The 16,860-nt window shown below is 52.3% G+C and overlaps 1 protein-coding gene across 2 annotated transcripts; it reads left to right on the top strand.

The window, feature by feature from the left end:
• Positions 1 to 1,465: 1,465 nt before the first annotated feature.
• On the top strand, positions 1,466 to 10,759 carry Serpinh1 (serpin family H member 1). 2 transcript variants are annotated; one of them, XM_090348436.1, is made up of 5 exons: positions 1,466 to 1,517; positions 4,642 to 5,300; positions 6,038 to 6,136; positions 6,249 to 6,481; positions 9,779 to 10,759. In XM_090348436.1, the coding sequence occupies exons 2-5, from the start codon at positions 4,676 to 4,678 to the stop codon at positions 10,079 to 10,081; spliced, it is 1,260 nt and encodes a 419-aa protein (XP_090204562.1). In that variant the 5' UTR covers positions 1,466 to 1,517; positions 4,642 to 4,675; the 3' UTR covers positions 10,082 to 10,759. The 2 variants fall into 2 exon arrangements, with proteins under 2 accessions (XP_090204562.1, XP_090204563.1); XM_090348437.1 differs by lacking the exon at positions 1,466 to 1,517 and adding an exon at positions 2,367 to 2,410.
• Positions 10,760 to 16,860: the final 6,101 nt, after the last annotated feature.

A 16,860-nucleotide genomic window follows, 5' to 3' on the forward strand; every position in this document is an offset into this window, starting at 1 on the left:
AAATCCAAGCATTCACCTGGAAGAAAGAAGAGTGTACTCCAGGTTACTGGCTGGCTGCACGAGTGAGAGTGAATGAAGGGTCTCTCCAGGGTTGGGAATGTGGCTCAGTAGTAGAGCACTCCCCTAGCTAGAATACTTGAGGTCTGGATCTCTCTATTGTGCCCTTCTTCTCCATGCCTTCTTCTACCTGTAGCCTGTCATTTCAGTTACAGAAGATTGTAATGTAAATGATCTGCCTTGAGTTCTCTAAAAACGGGTATGCACACACAACTCCCAGGATGGACATCCCCAAGATCAAGGACTTTGTCCAGTGTGCACCTAGAACAATAATGAATACCCTTGGTCAACCTCAACACAAGGGGCTATCAGTATGGGAGGGAGGAGAGGGGCTGAGAGAGAGGATAGAGATAGGGAGGGGGGCAGGGACGATCAAAGTGAGATAGGGACCAGCAAAGACACTGCAGCCAGAACAGGAATCTAACTTGCTTAAGGACACAGGATACAGAACTTAGTGGATAGCCAGATTTTCTTAGCCACTTCCCTGGACTCGTGGGCTCACCTGATGTTCTCAAGTGTTTACCTGTATAGGTTTTGGGGGTGAAAGCTAGGTACTGATTCTGATTCAGCCTTTTTATTCAGTACTGAAGTTCATTCAGCTCAGTAAAGGATGTAGAAAGGCTAGACTGGAGAAGGGCTCTTAAATCTGATCACCTACAAAGGAGGGGGACCCTGGCTGAGCAGGAAGCATACAATAGACCATTACAACTTTAAGAAAAGCCAGGCATCTGGGAGGCTGAGATCACCGTGGGAGGTAAGTCCCCGTGGTTCTAATCACCAATTTACTAGAAAAAAAGAGTGCAAAGTGGAGCTGTGGCACAAATGGTAGAGCACCAGCCTTGAGCAAAAAAAAAAGCTTAAGAGCAGTGTTCAGGCCACTGAGTTCAAGCCCCAGGCCCTGTACAAAACAAACTGAAACCAACAAAAACCCAGGATGGATCTCTTGGGGCAGAGCAGGAAAAGGGGTGCCAGAGCAATGTGCCCCAGGCATGTGTGGAGACTTGGCCGTGCGTGCGTGTGCGCGTGTGTGTGTGTGTGTGCGTGTGCGTGTGTGTGTGTGTGTGTGTCTTGGGCGATTTTCTCCTCCAGTTTCAGTGGTCTGCACCCCCCCCCCGTCCCTCTCCAGGTTGCCCCGGGGTCCTGAATCTGGGGGAGGGAAGGGCAAGGGGGTCCTAGTGGGCGCCCGATGCCTGCGCAGGCAGCCCGGAGATGGGGACTCTAGGACCCAGGGGCCGGAGAGCGTCCGCGGGGCGAGGGGCGGGGGCCGGGCCGGTTTGGGGGAGGTCTTTGGGTTTTTTAATTTTGCATAGCGGGGGCGCCCTCCGGAAGCTTTCCAACTTTCTAGAAGTTTCTTGGGACGGGCAGAAGGGGGCGGGGACAGCCGTATTTAGTCTCGGCGCGCGGGGCGGCTGGCGGAGTGGGATCGGGGACGCGGCGGACCTCGAACTCAGTGGGCCCAGGTGAGGGTCGGGGGCGGCCCCGGGGCGGTGGGGGGGGAACCCGAGCAGCTCGTGGACCTCGGCCGGGATCCACCGGCAGGAGATGTCGGGACCCGCGGGCCGTGGGACGGTTCGGGATGGAGAGGTCGGGGCGCCGCGGCGCCGGGGCGCGGGGCAGGGGCTCTGGAGAAGGGGTGAGGGTGGCCTCGGCCTGGGGCCCGGGGTGCGGAGACGGCCCCTCGGCAGAGTTGAGAACCCGCCCGCGGTGCAGCGGGCGCCCCGGGAGTCAGTGGGGTCCGAAGGGGAGGGGAAGCGCGAGTCCGACCCGGGCTGGACTGCACCGGTGCGGCCGGCCGCCTCCTGCCGCCCACCTACCCAGATCCTGGACGACCTTCCCCAGCCCTGCGCCCCCCGCCCCCGGTTTAGGGACAATCGCCGGCATCCTGGACTGGAGGACGAATGAAAGGACTTCCAGCCTGGCCTGAAGGCTCGGCCCCTCCTCTTCCTCCCGTTTCCTGTTGGCCTTGCTGGACTCAAGGGCCCCCAGGGCGCAGATGGAGTCCTGGGGAAATTGGGGGCTCTGGTTGTCCCGGCTTGGGGCCACACCCAGCCTCCGACGGTTCATACACCCATCCCCCCTTCCTGTCTGGTCTTTTGTCTGTGGTCACCGGCATTCCTGTGGTGACCATGTAACTGGATCCCACGGTGGAGTGGCCTGCGGGAGGGCTGCGAGCTTCTGCAGGAAAGGAGTCCCTCGCCAAGGGGACCCCTGGACCTGAACTGTGAGGTCCGAGTAGATGTGGCTGGCCAGGACTCCCCACCTCAGCTTTGCGGGGTTCCCATTCTCCTCACTCTTCTGTTTTCTTTCAGAATGAAAAAGGCAGGCATTGACCTCCTTCTGAGGCAGTTTCAAGGTATTTTTTTAGACTCCTCAAGTGTTGGTGACCCTCTAGGGGTCTTCGGCACTTTCTCCCCTTCTCTCCTAGTCTCAGCTCCCACAGTCAGCTCTGGGCATAGCCCTCAGCTCTGCAGTCTGGAGGTTGTTGTTTTTTTTTCCTCTGTGGGACTGTAGATTGTCTAACCTTGGCCCGAGGGCTGGCATTTCTCTGGCAAGACTGGCTGGGTGCGGGAGGCTGGCTTGCTTGCAGTAACTTGTCTTTATCTGTTCCTGCTGCTGGATTTAACAGTGCTTTCCTTCCAGCCTCCTTTCTGGGACTAAAGTTGAGGCCCAGAAGGATCCTGAAAGCTCCCTGAAACTCCATACACCCCTTGGCCTCTTGCTTTTCAGGCTGGCAGCCCCCCTCTGCTGGCCAACATAGATAATTTCTCTCTGTGCCTGCCACGTCAGTGGCAGTGGGAGCTGGAGCCCTGTGGCTGCTGAGGAATCCCAACTAGTTATTTAGGGCTTTCCTTCTGGAGATGCCCCTCCCAGTTTTTTGAGGTTCTGGCTGGCTGGGGGGGGGGAGGGGGGCGCTGTCAAGATGGTGGCTGCCACGTGGCAGGCCTAGGTTCTTCTACGACATCGTGAGGAAGGGGATCTGGTGGTCCTTGCTGTATCAGAAGCATTAAAAATCCTTTCTCCTCCTCCTTCCTGTCCTGTGGATAGGATAAATTATATGGGCACTAAGCCTGGTAGTGAAGGCGCTAGGGTTGAGTATGGCAGGCCTGGGCCCACGGACCCCTGTTGTACTTGAGTGATGTGCACATTCTCTTCTCCCATCTCCCAGTCCTTTGTGGGGCTCAGCGACCATCCCATTTTTCCCAATATCGTTCTGGGCTCTTTGCTTTGCTTTCGGGTGGCAGCCTGGAGCGATAAGGAGACCTGTCTGGGTTTTCAAGATGACGGCAATTGAATTTTCCCAGAAGTCCTGTGCTCCCTCCAGCAGGCTATATTCCCTGAGGATCTTCTACCAGGATTTCAGAATTTCAGTCTTCCTGTAGGAGGTCCATAAAACAGCATCTGCCAAGAGTAGTGGAATTCCAGTTTCCACCACAGTTCTTTCCACCTTTTCCTCTCCCCCCTCCCCAGTCATCTCTCTTCCTCTCTTGCTGCATGGAGTATATGTAAATATTTCCTGAGTAGAATTGGAGGCCCCAGAGAGGGGGGGCAGGGCTTGTTCTTGGGGGCTTGCTGCTACTGCTGTATTTGGGGAAAGGAGACTCAGGGTCTCCTTAAGAATGGCTGTTTAGCTGAGGACAGAATGGAATCTGATGTTACTCCAACTTCCTAGAATGGTGAACACACATCTGTGCAGCTTTGGGTGATGGGGGAGGCTTCACTGTTCCACTAAGCTATGACTCACCTCCTTCCCCCAAGGATCCTGTCCTTGTTAACGTTCTCAGGAAGCAGTCTCCATTCCGAAGAGTGAGTGGATCCCAGGAGCTTTAGTCCTGGGATGTCCCATCCGATTGTAGGCAGATGAGCAGGCCAAGTCCCTGTCAAGAGAGGCTTAGATTCTTGCAGCTTGGAAAAGGGAGACTGAAACAACACACATGACAGGGTCACCCCAGAGGCAGCTAAGTAGAGCATCTGGACTTCTCCATTTAATGAGTGAACCAACCAGTGACTCATTAACATCCCAGGTTATGGGGTGGGGCAGGCCACAGCACCGTCACACACAATGTCCCTTACCCAAGTACCTGGTGTTCTTATAGCCCTTCAGCCCAGCTGCTGCCTTTTCTCACTGAATAAGGGCCCTGAGTATTGTGAGAGGTCAGAACTGAGGCCCCATGGCTGGCCAGGTAGTCGTGCTTTAGCCTCATTGAGGAATAACTGAGGCTTGTTATGTGCTAGGCACTGAGATCTAGTGGGGAATCATACTTACAGGTTTTTCTGTGCCAGAAGCCACAGCCTACTTAGGGGCGGAAATTGATTCAATAATAGACATAAATAAGTGTAAGTCGGATGTCCAGTGTAGAAAATCAGTAGGCTGGGCAGGTCACCACTAGCTTTGTGGGGGGTGAGGATGGGGGTAGGGTGGGAATGGTGTCAAAGCCAGCCTTGGAGAGACTGGGACAACCCTAAGTTAGGTCTGGGCCCCAGAACTCTGGGGCTGCTGGCAATGAGAAAGGGGACAGGTGGATGGTTGTTGGGGAGCAAGGCATAGTCATGGAGGCCACTCCCTTTCTCTGTACAACCCCACAGGTCTCTGGAGAAGCGCACAGCTCCACTCTCAGCCATGCGTGCCCTCCTCGCCCTGGGTGCCTTCTGCCTGGTCGCCATGACTCTGGCAGCCGAGGTGAAGAAACCTTCAGCTGAAGCCGCCGCCCCTGGCACCTCGGAGAAGCTCAGCCCCAAGGCAGCCACGCTGGCAGAGCGCAGTGCCAGTCTGGCCTTCAGTCTGTACCAGGCTATGGCCAAAGATCAGGCGGTGGAGAACATCCTGGTGTCACCTGTCGTGGTGGCTTCGTCGCTGGGGCTGGTGTCACTGGGCGGCAAGGCCACCACCGCCTCGCAGGCCAAGGCGGTGCTGAGTGCCGAGCAGCTGCGGGACGAGGAGGTGCACGCGGGCCTGGGCGAGCTGCTGCGCTCACTCAGCAACTCCACGGCGCGCAACGTGACCTGGAAGCTGGGCAGCCGGCTGTACGGACCCAGCTCCGTCAGCTTCGCCGACGACTTCGTGCGCAGCAGCAAGCAGCACTACAACTGCGAGCACTCCAAGATCAACTTCCGAGACAAGCGCAGCGCCCTGCAGTCCATCAACGAGTGGGCCGCGCAGACCACCGACGGCAAGCTGCCCGAGGTCACCAAGGACGTGGAGCGCACGGACGGCGCCCTGCTCGTCAACGCCATGTTCTTCAAGCGTGAGTGGGGCGGGGTGGGAGGCAGGGCTTTTTGCAGGAGGCAAGAATCCCCAGGCCTTCCTTGGGTTCTGTATACTCTCCTCTGATCAAGAGGACCCGCAGAGGGACTGTTAGCCCCCGTAGGCTGGTGTCTAATGAACGGGACAGGGGTGGGGGCCTGCCAAGCACCCAGCTGCACAGGCTCTGGGCTCCCATTTGCAGTGAGGATAAGGTGGGCCCTGGTTTGCAAAGGGACTGCATGAGGAGAAGTGAGATCTCATAGTCAGTGAGTTGCAAGGAAGATCTGCCTGGGTTTATCCAGCAGAACCCAGGCCTTGATTACATGCATATTTCTGTTGGGTGCTTTTCTGGCCACAGATACAACACTTAAGGGTGGTGGTTGTAGGGTAGTTTCTGCCCAGGGTACAGATCTCCTAGGTGGATTGATTGCCAGGTGGAGATCGGAATTGCCAGCTCAGTCTCAGGTACTAACCAGTCAGTGTCTCCCTATAGGTAGTAGACATGGAGGTAGCAGAGCGAAGGGTAGAATGAATTCCCTGTTATTTAGGAGCAGTGGGTGCCAATTAGCAAGTACTGTTAAGGTATCCTCACCCCAGAGCAAGGAATATGTATTTTTGGCTGGCCCCAAAGAATAGAGCAAAGGCCCTGGCAGGAATTTGTGCAGAGTATGCAGCTTGGGATGTGATTGTTCCCGAGAGACACAGATTACTGATTCTGTTGCTCTGCCTTCACTACAGCACACTGGGATGAGAAATTCCACCACAAGATGGTGGACAATCGTGGCTTCATGGTGACTCGATCCTATACCGTGGGTGTCACAATGATGCACCGGACAGGTAGGTGCCACGTGGGTTAGAGAGGCTAGGCGAGGTGGTGGTCCCAGGGTGCCTGGTCTGGCCTGCCTTCCCACCCCACAGAGCTCCCAGCATCCGGTCCTTTTCAACCCAGGCCTCTACAACTACTATGATGATGAGAAGGAGAAGCTGCAGATCCTGGAGATGCCTCTGGCCCACAAGCTCTCCAGCCTCATCATCCTCATGCCCCATCATGTGGAGCCTCTTGAACGCCTGGAGAAGCTGCTGACCAAAGAACAGCTGAAGGTCTGGATGGGAAAGATGCAGAAGAAGGCTGTGGCCATCTCCCTGCCCAAGGGTGCGGTGGAGGTGACCCATGACCTGCAGGTGAGGCTCGGACGGACAAGGAGGGACTTGAACTTTTTTTTTCTGAGTATGTGGTATCGAGGAATCGAACCCAGGGCTTGGTGCATGCTATGCAAGCAGTTTACCACTAAGCTACACTCCTGGTCCAACTCGGACATTCTTTTTTTTTTTTTGCCAGTCCTGGGCTTAAGCTCAGGGCCTGAGCACTGTCCTTGGATTTTCTCAAGGCTAGAGCTCTACCACTTGAGCCTCAGCACCACTTCCGGCTTTTTTCTATGCTGTGTATGTGGTACTGAGGAATTGAATCCGGGTGTTTGTGCATGCCACTAGGCCAAACTCCCAGCCGTTGGACATTCTTTATTAGAGCAAAAGCTCTGTTCCGAGGCCCCTATGTGTTCAGCCAATACTAGAGTCCATGGGGGATGATGGGAATGTGGTAGACAGGTGATAATAATAGCTGAATATTTATAGTAGGACATTTGGTAGGTGCCACACTTCTTTCTGACCACTTCATGTGTTAAATTCATTGAGCCCTCAAAAAAAAAAACCCAGCTTTGTTGGAGAGGAAGACAAATTAACAAATGAGGAAACTGAGGCTTAAGGTAGGTTAAGTTACCTTCCTAAAGTCACTCAGACTATAATTAGGACATCTAGTACTGGAGTCAGCCCTGAATGTTCCCTGTGCTGCCTCTGGGAGTATGAAGTACCCCGTTTACACCCCATTTAGAGTGCTCAAATGGGAATCTTAGCCACCATTTGACCAGACCCCAAATTATGGGCCACTCAGGGTGGCTAGACACTTAGCAAATATGTTCAGGATGAGTCCCCCCACCCACCAATGGGGAACAGAGGCTTGGAGAAAAGTAGTGATTCCCTTCCCCCCATACCCCCAGCATGTAAGGTGTAGAGCTTGAGTTAGAACTCAAGGTGATGACCTGGAATGGCTTTTTTGTTGACCAGGAGGAAAGAATTTGACCTCCTCAAAAGAAAACTCATTCTTACCTTGGATGCCCCAAATGGTTCATTGATTGGCATTTTGCCCCTGGAATTATTTAGCCTTACCATAGAGAGCTCATGGAAAGAAGAAAGCTTGAGATGGGATAAGGCTTAGACTGCAAACCAGAGATGAGCAGTTTGTGCTGCTCTGTGTGGGTATTCTTAAGAATTCCCAGAGTAGAACGCTGGCTGTCTCCTTCTATGGCATGACCCTGCCCTCAGGTCTTCCTCAAGCCCTTTAGTGGCCACTCTTTGCCTCCTTTCTCAATGTTTTTCCTCTGTCTTTCGGGAACTGTGACAGAGATCCTCACCTGCCTCTGGGGTAGATAGAATTAGGAACTTGGAGGTGAGTGAACTTGTGTACAGGCAATAGGACTGGAATGTCTGGATCTGCCTAAGATTCTGTTGGCCTCTCTGGGTCTCAGGTCCCAACCTGGTACCTGTGTGGCCCTCCCTCACAGGCAGAGATCTGGGTCTTGGATGTTACTGTTTATGAAGCCTGTGGCTCTAACTGAAATTTCATCCACACTGTGAGCCATGAGAGCTCTGGACATGGGTGTGCTCTGCCCTTAGGGGAAAGTGAGTGGGGCAAACAGCAGTCTATGCTGCTGGACAGAAGGAAGTCCAAGGGCACTGAGCCCCAGGGGAGGAACTGTTTGTTAGGCTGGGGAAGATTTCATGGGAGAGGTATGTTGAAAGTTGCAAAGGAACCAGGCATCTCTGGCTCACTCCTATAATCCTAGCTGTTCAGGAGGCTGAGTTCTGAAGATCACAGTTCAAAACCAGATGGGACAGGAAAGGCCATGAGATTCTTTTTTTGTTTTGTTTTGTTTTTCCCTCATGGGTGATGGGGCTTGAACTTGGCCTGGGCTTTGTCTCTGAGCTCTTCAGCTCAAGGCTACCGCCCTACCCTTGAGGCAAACCCCACTTACCATTTGTGCCCGGGCTGGCTTTGAACCTTAATCCTCAGGTCTCAGCCTCCTGAATAGCTAGGATTACAGGTGTGAGCCACCGAGCCTGGCTAAGGCGATGAGATTCTTATGTCCAATTAATTACCAGAAGAATGGAAGTAGCGCAGTAGCTTAGTGGTAGAGCAATAACCTTGAGTGAAAAAGCTCAGGCCGAGTTCAAGCCCTAGGACTGGCAAAATAGAAAGATGCAAAGGGACAGAAGCCAACACCCAGCAAACCAGCACACAGGTAGCTCAGAGAGGCCATCTAGGGGCCAGGGTGAGGTATGCAAGGAATGAGACAGAGGATGTGATGCTGGTATAAGTAACACAGACATCAATCCCAGCTTCATGGCAGGAGAGATGGAGGCCAATCTGGGTACAAGTGAGAGATGTCCTATGAAAAACTACATGCCTGTAATTGCAGCTAGGCAGGAGGTAGCGATAGGAGGATCACAGTCTAAGGTGGCCTGGCACAAGGCATGAGTTCCTGTTTGAAAAATAAACTAAAGCAAAATGTGGTTCACATTATAGAGCACTTGCCTTGCAAATGTCAGGACCTGAATTTAAACCCTAGTACTACAATAATAATAATAATAATAATAATAATAATAATAATAATAATAATAATAATAATGTCTTAAATGGCCATTGCTAGCTTTACTACCATTCTCTCACAGCCGTCTGTATACACCTACTTCTCCCTGTATACCATGATTTGAGTATGTCCCATGCTTTGTACCCATGCAGGACAGGTTTTAAGCCCTAGAGTGATATGGACAAAAACGCAACTCTTGTTTATCACCACAGAAACTCTGTAGGGTCTAGGCTGGGGTCAGGGGCAATGGCTTCAGGTTAAGTTCTGGGTGTGCTGCCTGATTATGAAGCAGACTCGGGAAGTAGGGCTCCAGCTTGCTGGGCAGTACCAGAGATTCATTTTGCCTGTGTTTGAGCCTTGGTTTCCTTATCTGTAAAAGTTGCCATAGGATTGAAGAAGACAGTTCAAAGGGCCTGGCACACAGGTGTCTAGGAAGTAACAAGTTTTTTCTCAAAAGATGGTTCAGAGCCAGCCACTGCTGGCTCATCCTTGTAACCCTAGCTACTCAGGAGGCTGAGATCTGTGGATCTCAGTTCACAGCCAGCCCGGGCATGAAAGTCCATGAGACTCTCCAATTAACCATCAGAAAACTGAAAGTAGCACTATGGCTCAAGTGGTAGAGCACTAGCCTTGAGCTGAAGAGCTCAGGGCCAACACCCAGGCCCAGAGTTGAAGCCCCTTGATGGACAGGAAAAAAAAAAAGATTGATCAGGATGGCATGGGTGGAGGGAAAGGTGTGTAGAGCCAAAGCCTCACCTGGCACTTGATTCTACAGAAACATCTGGCTGGGCTGGGCCTGACCGAGGCCATCGACAAGAACAAGGCAGACTTGTCACGTATGTCAGGAAAGAAGGACCTGTACCTGGCCAGCGTGTTCCATGCCACCGCTTTCGAGTGGGACACAGAGGGCAACCCCTTCGACCAGGACATCTACGGGCGCGAGGAGCTGCGGAGTCCCAAGCTGTTCTATGCCGACCACCCCTTCATCTTCCTGGTGCGAGACACCCAGAGCGGCTCCTTGCTCTTCATTGGGCGCCTGGTCCGACCCAAGGGAGACAAGATGAGAGATGAGTTGTAAGCCCCAGTGTGGGCACAGGATGGCAGGAGGCGGCCACAGGCCCCTGAGACATATGGGTGCTATTAGGGAGGGAGGGAAGTACCACGGGGTGGGGGTGGGAAAGCAGACTGGGGTTTTTCTTGCGATTGAGCAGACCTTACCAGCCAGAATCCACTCTGCTTGATCTGGGGCCTCAGATACCCAGATGCCAAACCCAGAGACACCACACACCATGGATTCTTGCCCTATCCCCACAGTCCCAGGAGCCTCAACCAGCCAATCAGTGTTTGTATTTATAGCCAAATCTTGTCTGTGAGAGACAATCAGGCTGGGGGGGGGAGAGGAGTGGCAGCCAGCTCTCCTGTGACACCAGGGTCACTTCCACCGACGTCCCTCCCCCACTCGGTTTCCCACAGCCACAGATCTAGGTGCTGTATCCCTGGGGCCAGGCTTTCTACAATGACCCTGGCCCCATTCCAGTGAATAAATTGAGAGGGACTGCTGGGCAAATCCTCAACAAGCAGCAAATGAATTATGGGGAGAACTTTTTTTTTTTTTGTCTTTTCCATATTTAGTTTCTCAAAGATGAGCAGGAAAAGGAGAACACGAGCCTTTGTTACAAAATGAGAGCTTCATTGTACAAATCTGTTTTTGTTTTTGTTTTGTTTTTTGTTTTTCAATAAAACTTTTCCAATGAAATTTCGTTGGGCTGTGCGAGAAGATTGGATTGGGACTTCCCATCAGGGCCTTTCCTTTCCTCTCAGGGGACAGCCTCCAGTGGTGCTGCTGGGGTTTCAGGCCCTGGAATGCCGGCAGATAACTGCAGACAATGGCTGGTGGAGGATGGCCGCCATGCTGGCTGCAGTAGCCCTGTAGATTGTGGCTGGATGGCCTGAACAGCAGTGCTGTATCCAGAGTCCAGGCAGTCTAGTATAGGACCCCAGGCAGAAGCCCTCCCTCTGGTCTTTCATTGCAAGCTGGCCTGGGGCGAACTCAGGCACATAGTGACGTGTCTGAATTTGGGGGAGCTTTGAAAAGAGCTGGAAAGGAAGCCACAGGGTCCCTTCTGATACCCTATGCTCAGCACAGGACAGGACTTGGTGAAACTGAGTAGATTGGGGTCTAACTCTGCTGCTGTTGGCTGTGACCTTGGGGGGTAGGAGGGAATCCTTCCTGTTTCCCAGTTCTCTGTTCTCCACCCTCCCCTCCTTGCTAATAAGTCTGCCCTGGGGAAAAAAGTCCCCCATCTAGTCAATCCAGTGGTGTCTGTCCAGGGGTAAATGGAGCTGGAGAAGGGTTGGCCAGTTCCTATATGGCCACATGAGATTTTAGCAAAACTGTCCTGCTCTGCAGATCTGTCCTGTGATGTGACTCTGGCAAGTTAGCTCTGCGTCCTTCAAAGGGCTTCATCCAGTCCAAAACCTTGGGAGCCTTGAAAAAAAGTATTGTCAGGATTCAGCTGCATTCCAGTCACCAGGGTCATCTACTTCCAGAGATCCCTTGCTTTCTTGCTCTCCCTGCCCCAGGACCTTGGCACCAACTATTCTTTCAGCCTGGTATGTGGTACTTATATGTTTCTTGGCAGGAATTTCCTTTGTGTCGTTCTGGACTTAACTCACATACTACTTGTGAAGAGAGACCTTCCCTGGGCACCCAACATAATCAGCCCGGCTTCTCATTTTCCTGACTTAGCACTAAGACATTGTCATCACTTACTGTCCACTTTCATGTCTGCCTTTCCAATGGGAGGAAAGCTGTGAGGACAGGGCCGTGTCCATCTGTCCATTGCTGTGTGTCTTTATCTAGATTCGGGATCACATATGAACCAAGCCCTGATATCGGAGGGCCCCTTGGCGCTGGAGGAGGGGGTGAAGAGTGACAAGCGTGGCCTGATCAGGAGAAAGACCTTAGCAATGCCAGTTGCTACTCCTTGGGTATTTTGTTCCTATGAGGTGCCCAATAGTTACTGCATGGCATTGCATCCAAGCCTCACAGCAAAACTAGGTGGGCATGATTCCTGTTTTACAGGAGGGAGCCTCCGAGTCTGAAAGATGCCTGAGCCCCTCAGCCAGTGGGGTAGGGCTGGACTTTGATCCTGGGCTGCGTAATGGCTCCTGCCTCCAGGTCCACAGCTAGAGACAGGCTGGCCAGATTCTAACCTGCTTGCAGTCTGATTCCAATCATTCAACCCCACAATAGCCCAGTGAGGTAGGGCCCACTATAATTATATGGGATCAGTTACAGAATGCCACCCTGGACTGCCTCTTGCCACTGCCTGTCAGGGCACAGTAGCGCCCCCACCTGCTGGAAATGAGCAGTGAACTGAGCCAGACCAGGGTTGCAGAGGCCAAATCACAAAGGAACCCTGTGCCTAGCTCTTCCCTCCTTTGGCACAGGAGGGGAGTGGGAGGGGGGCCTGCACAGGTGGATGCTGGGATTGCAGGCAGCCACGAAAGGGTTGAGGCAAGCAAGGCTGGGGTGGAGTGTGGCTAGAGTGAACACCCCTAGTGGCCCGTCACCACCACCCTATGTGGTGCTGTCCTACCACTGAGAGGCCACTGGGGGACTGGATCTGTGTAGCGCCTGAGGTCTCAGAGGTGATGCTCATATTGGGTTGTGAGGGTCCTAGATGTGGGTGTAAGTGTGTAGAGGGGATGAACCTTAACTGAGCACCTACTGTGTGCCTGACATGGTCACAAACAGTAAATGTTATTGTCTCAGAGTAGAGGAAGGAAAATGAGGGCTTAGAGAGGGGAAAGGACTAGCCTAAGGTCATCCAGCAGACCAAATGTGGAACTGGTCCACGTGGGAACTCGGCTCTCCTGGCCATGGAGGAAGGAACAGTAATGAATAAGTCTCTAGGGGGAGGAGGCACTGCCACCAATGGGATTCTCTGTCACCTGACCCCAGTCCCTGTGACAGAGCTTGTTATCTTCCCTCCAGACTCTGCTGTTATCTTCAGGACTAACTAGCTGTCTTCTCTTCTCCTGTCTTGCCTCCTCATATCTAGGGCAATGCCCGATACACAGGAAGTAGCCCAGTGGTTTTCGGGTGCTCAGCAGCAGAGGGGTTGGGACCTGCAGACAGGACACAATTCCCACTTCTGCCATTCCCTGAATGGAGCTGGTTATGTAACTCTTCTGGGCTGTAGCAGGATGGGAATGATAGGAGTGGTGAACACACAAAGGTTGTGGTGAAAGTTAAATGGGGTAACCCAGGCCACCACATGGCAGGTAGCATGTGGCCAGTGACTTAGCTTCTAAGCAGAGGTGGTGGTGGTTCAAGCTCATTAGGAGAGCTGGGATGTGAGCCTTCCTGTCCTGTCTGCAGAGTCTGATCCTTCCCATTATGCCATGTGCTTCAGGTTCAGACTGGACGGAAGTGTAGGGCAAAGTGCTACAAATGGAAGACAAGCTGGATAGAAAAAGAAAGAAAGATGCATGGGAGCAGAGGTGGCAGCTCGGCCGCCCAGAACTACCTGGGAACACAGGGTGGGCCTGGTAGAAACGCCTCCAGTTCCCCTCCCCTGCCTCTTTCTGGCTACTTCTGCTCCCTCTGTCGTATCACCACTTCCTGCCCACTCTGCCTGGCCTGACATTTTCCCATTGCTTTCTTGCAGAGCCGCTTCCTCGTTCCAGGCCTATCCCAAAGATCTCCACCTCCCTAGACCCCCAATCAGATGGTAGCTCCCTCCAAGCTCCCCAGCCATTTGTTCCAGCATCTCCCAGACATCTGGATTATCCCTTCAGCTCAGGGAACTCAGCCCCACAGATAGCTTACTGCCACCTCACCTCCCATTTTTCAGTGTTACCTTCATGTGTACAATCAACACTAGCGCAATCTAGTATCCAGTGTCTCATCTGTGGCTCTGCCTGGCCATCCAGGAAGAACAGTATGCGTGTTTGTGTGTACAACGCACACCTGCTCAGACAGGGCAGCAATTATTATTATTGCTACTATCTAGTGCTAGTACTAGGGCTTGAACTCAGGGCCTGGCTGCTATCCCTTACCTTCTTTTGCTCAAGGCTGGATCTCTACCACTTGAGTCACAGCTCTACTTCTGGCTTTTTTTTTTTTTGTCAATCAGGGTTTGAACTCTGGGTCTAGGCGCTTTCTTTGAGTTCTTCAGCATGAGGATTGAGCCACAGTGCCAGTTCTGGTTTTCTGGTGGTTAAATGGAAATGAGTCTCATGGCTTTGAACCATGATCCTAAGATCTCAGCCTCCTGAGTAGCCAGGATTATAGGCACAAGCCACCAGCACCTGGCTACTTCTGGCTTTTTTTTTTTTTTTGCCAGTCCTGGACTTGAGCTCAGGGCCTAAGCACTGTCCTTGGACTTTCTCAAGGCTAGAGCTCTACCATTTGAGCCTCAGCACCACTTCTGGCTTTTTTCTATGTATGTGGTACCGAGGAATTGAACCCGGGTCTTCGTGCATGCTAGGCAAGCACTTTAACCACTAGGCCAAACTCCTGGCCCCTGCTTCTGGCTTTTTGAATAGTGAATTGGAAATAGGATTCTCATGGACTTTCCTGTGTGGGCTGACTTGGAATTATTTCCTCAAATCTCAGCCTCCTGAGTAGCTAGGATTACAGATGTGGTCCATCAGCACGCAGCTAATGAGCACCCAGCTCATTCAGTTCATTCACCACTGGTGGAATCAAAGGTTATACTTCACACAGGAAATGAAACAGAAGGCAAGTGCTAAGCCCCATTCCAGGACAGGAGTTTAATACTGCAGTCACCAGATCCCATTGTCCATTTATCATTTGTACTCACAGCATGGCTAGGTTTCTAGGGAAATTTAAGGTGCCGATCTCAGTGAGAATGAGAGGAGACATATGGGAGAGTGAAATGATTTAGTGTGCCCCCTTGGCCCTAACTCTGTTGGAACTCCTGTCAGTGGGAATAGTTGCTCTATTTTTGCCTGATTTGTAGCTTCCACTTGACCTCAAGGTCTTACGATGACCTTGCCCTGGACCTTACCCTGTTTGTTGCAGAGTGACGAGCCACTACATGATTAGCAGCTTATGACAATTTATTCTTCAGAGTTGTAGGGTTTGACTCAAGGTTTGAGTCATTCTTGAACTGACCTTATCTAGGTTTGCTCAGACATCACTGGACATTGGAGGTGGGGACTGCTAGGATTCTGGGCCTCTCTGTCCACGTGCTTCATGTGGGCTTCTTTGGGTCTGGGGGTCCCAGCCACTGGCTAAATTCCACATCCCTACCATTCTTTCTCTTTCTTTTTTTTAAATTTTGGTGGTACTAGGCTTAAACACACATGTTCTACCATGTCAGTCACACCCCCAGCCCTTTTTGCTTTGTTTTTCAGATTTTTTTTTTTTTTTTTTTGCTCAGTCCAGCCTTAGGCTATGCTCTTCTTTGCCACCTAGATGGGACTGCAGGCACATACCACCATGCCTGGCTTCCTATCTTTGTCCTCCAGGGCCTGAAAGACATTCCCATCACCAAGGTATCAGAAATACATCTTTGAAACACAATGCAGCGCTTGTTCTCTGCAGGCTCAGGAGGCAGGTTCTCTGCCATGGAAACAAGCTGCATGATTTCCATGGAAGGATGGGATCCCAGTGGAGCAGAAGACAAGCCACATCCAAGACTGCTACCCTTTTATTGGTAATTGGCATGGTTGAACCACAGGTGTCTCTGGGAAACGCTAATCTATCAATAGCTAGATAGAAAAGTTGTGGGATCCAACGACGGGGCAGACTTCTCAGACTTCTAAGGCAGGCCTTCATCTCTTGTCACAAAAGCACAAAGCAAAGGTGGTATTTCTTTCACCTGGAAGGCCATGCAGTGATCCAGAATGGCACTCTGCTGTGTGTGGGGGAGGAGGGCGTTGCCATGGAGACCCTGAGCCGATTCACTGCTTCTTTAGCTGGTAAAATAAACAGATCTCAGTGATTGATGGATTGGAAGGGGAGGATGTTGGTGCTGAAAAGGATTTCCAGGTTTCTGGGTGAGAACTAGGTCAGCCATGGTATGTCACCCACCCCCTTCTTATCCTTGATCCATACACTTTGCAAGAAAGACTCTGAAAGTGTCCTGTCCCAGCCTCCTATCCACACGCCTTCTCTCCATCTCTGCAGGAGACCACAGCTGTTTAGTCATGGGGCTCCAGGTGTGTTGAGTGGAGGTCTTTGTGGGAGGGAATAAAGGAATAAAATTGCAGCCTGGCCTTCAGATGGCTTCAGCCCTCACCACCACACACTTGAGGAAGAGGATGCTCTGTGCCTCCTAATTCTAAGGTGTTTTTTTTTCCCCCCTCGCACTTGTGTCTGGGATGCTTCCTTTCCTTGTCCCTGAGGGCAGGTGCACAAGGAGTGGGGTGGAAGCACAGGCCCATGGAGACCCAGGGACTTGCAAGGCAGGGACAAATTGGGGACCTGAGGATGTGTACATGGGCAGATGGCTGTTGGTCCTGATGCCCATGGCTAACCACTGGAGAAGAGTGGACAGGATGTCCCAGCAGCTTGGGGTTGGGATGTGTCTCCTCTGATTGGCTGGTCACCCACCCTCATCTCAGCTGATTGGATTTTTCCCCTGGACCAATGGCAGGGAGCTTCTGCTTCTATCCTCCAGCATCCTGCCATCCTCTGTGCACGCCTGGGGCTGGAGAGGGGCGCCCAAGCCTGCAGCCCAGTCAGGTCCCCTCTCTTGCTGCACTGAGGGCTCTCAGACCCCACGCAGGACCAGAGATAGTGGGTTCTGCAGAGTGCCTGGGAACCCATTTTCTGCCTTTACTTGCCAGGATGCGAGGCGCTGAGCCCTGGCCTCCTTC

Source organism: Megascapheus bottae, chromosome 16 (genome assembly GCF_031878675.1).
Source record: "Megascapheus bottae isolate mThoBot1 chromosome 16, mThoBot2.hap1, whole genome shotgun sequence".
Classification (NCBI taxonomy): Eukaryota; Metazoa; Chordata; class Mammalia; order Rodentia; family Geomyidae; genus Megascapheus; species Megascapheus bottae.

What these genes read in the sequence shown, in the direction of transcription:
- Serpinh1 (XM_090348436.1), top strand. Translation starts at nt 4,676, where the DNA reads ATGCGTGCCCTCCTCGCCCTGGGTGCCTTCTGCCTGGTCGCCATGACT. An exon ending in CACAATGATGCACCGGACAG is followed by an intron (nt 6,137 to 6,248) that starts GTAGGTGCCACG and finishes TTTTCAACCCAG; the next exon opens with GCCTCTACAACTACTATGAT. An exon ending in AGGTGACCCATGACCTGCAG is followed by an intron (nt 6,482 to 9,778) that starts GTGAGGCTCGGA and finishes TTGATTCTACAG; the next exon opens with AAACATCTGGCTGGGCTGGG.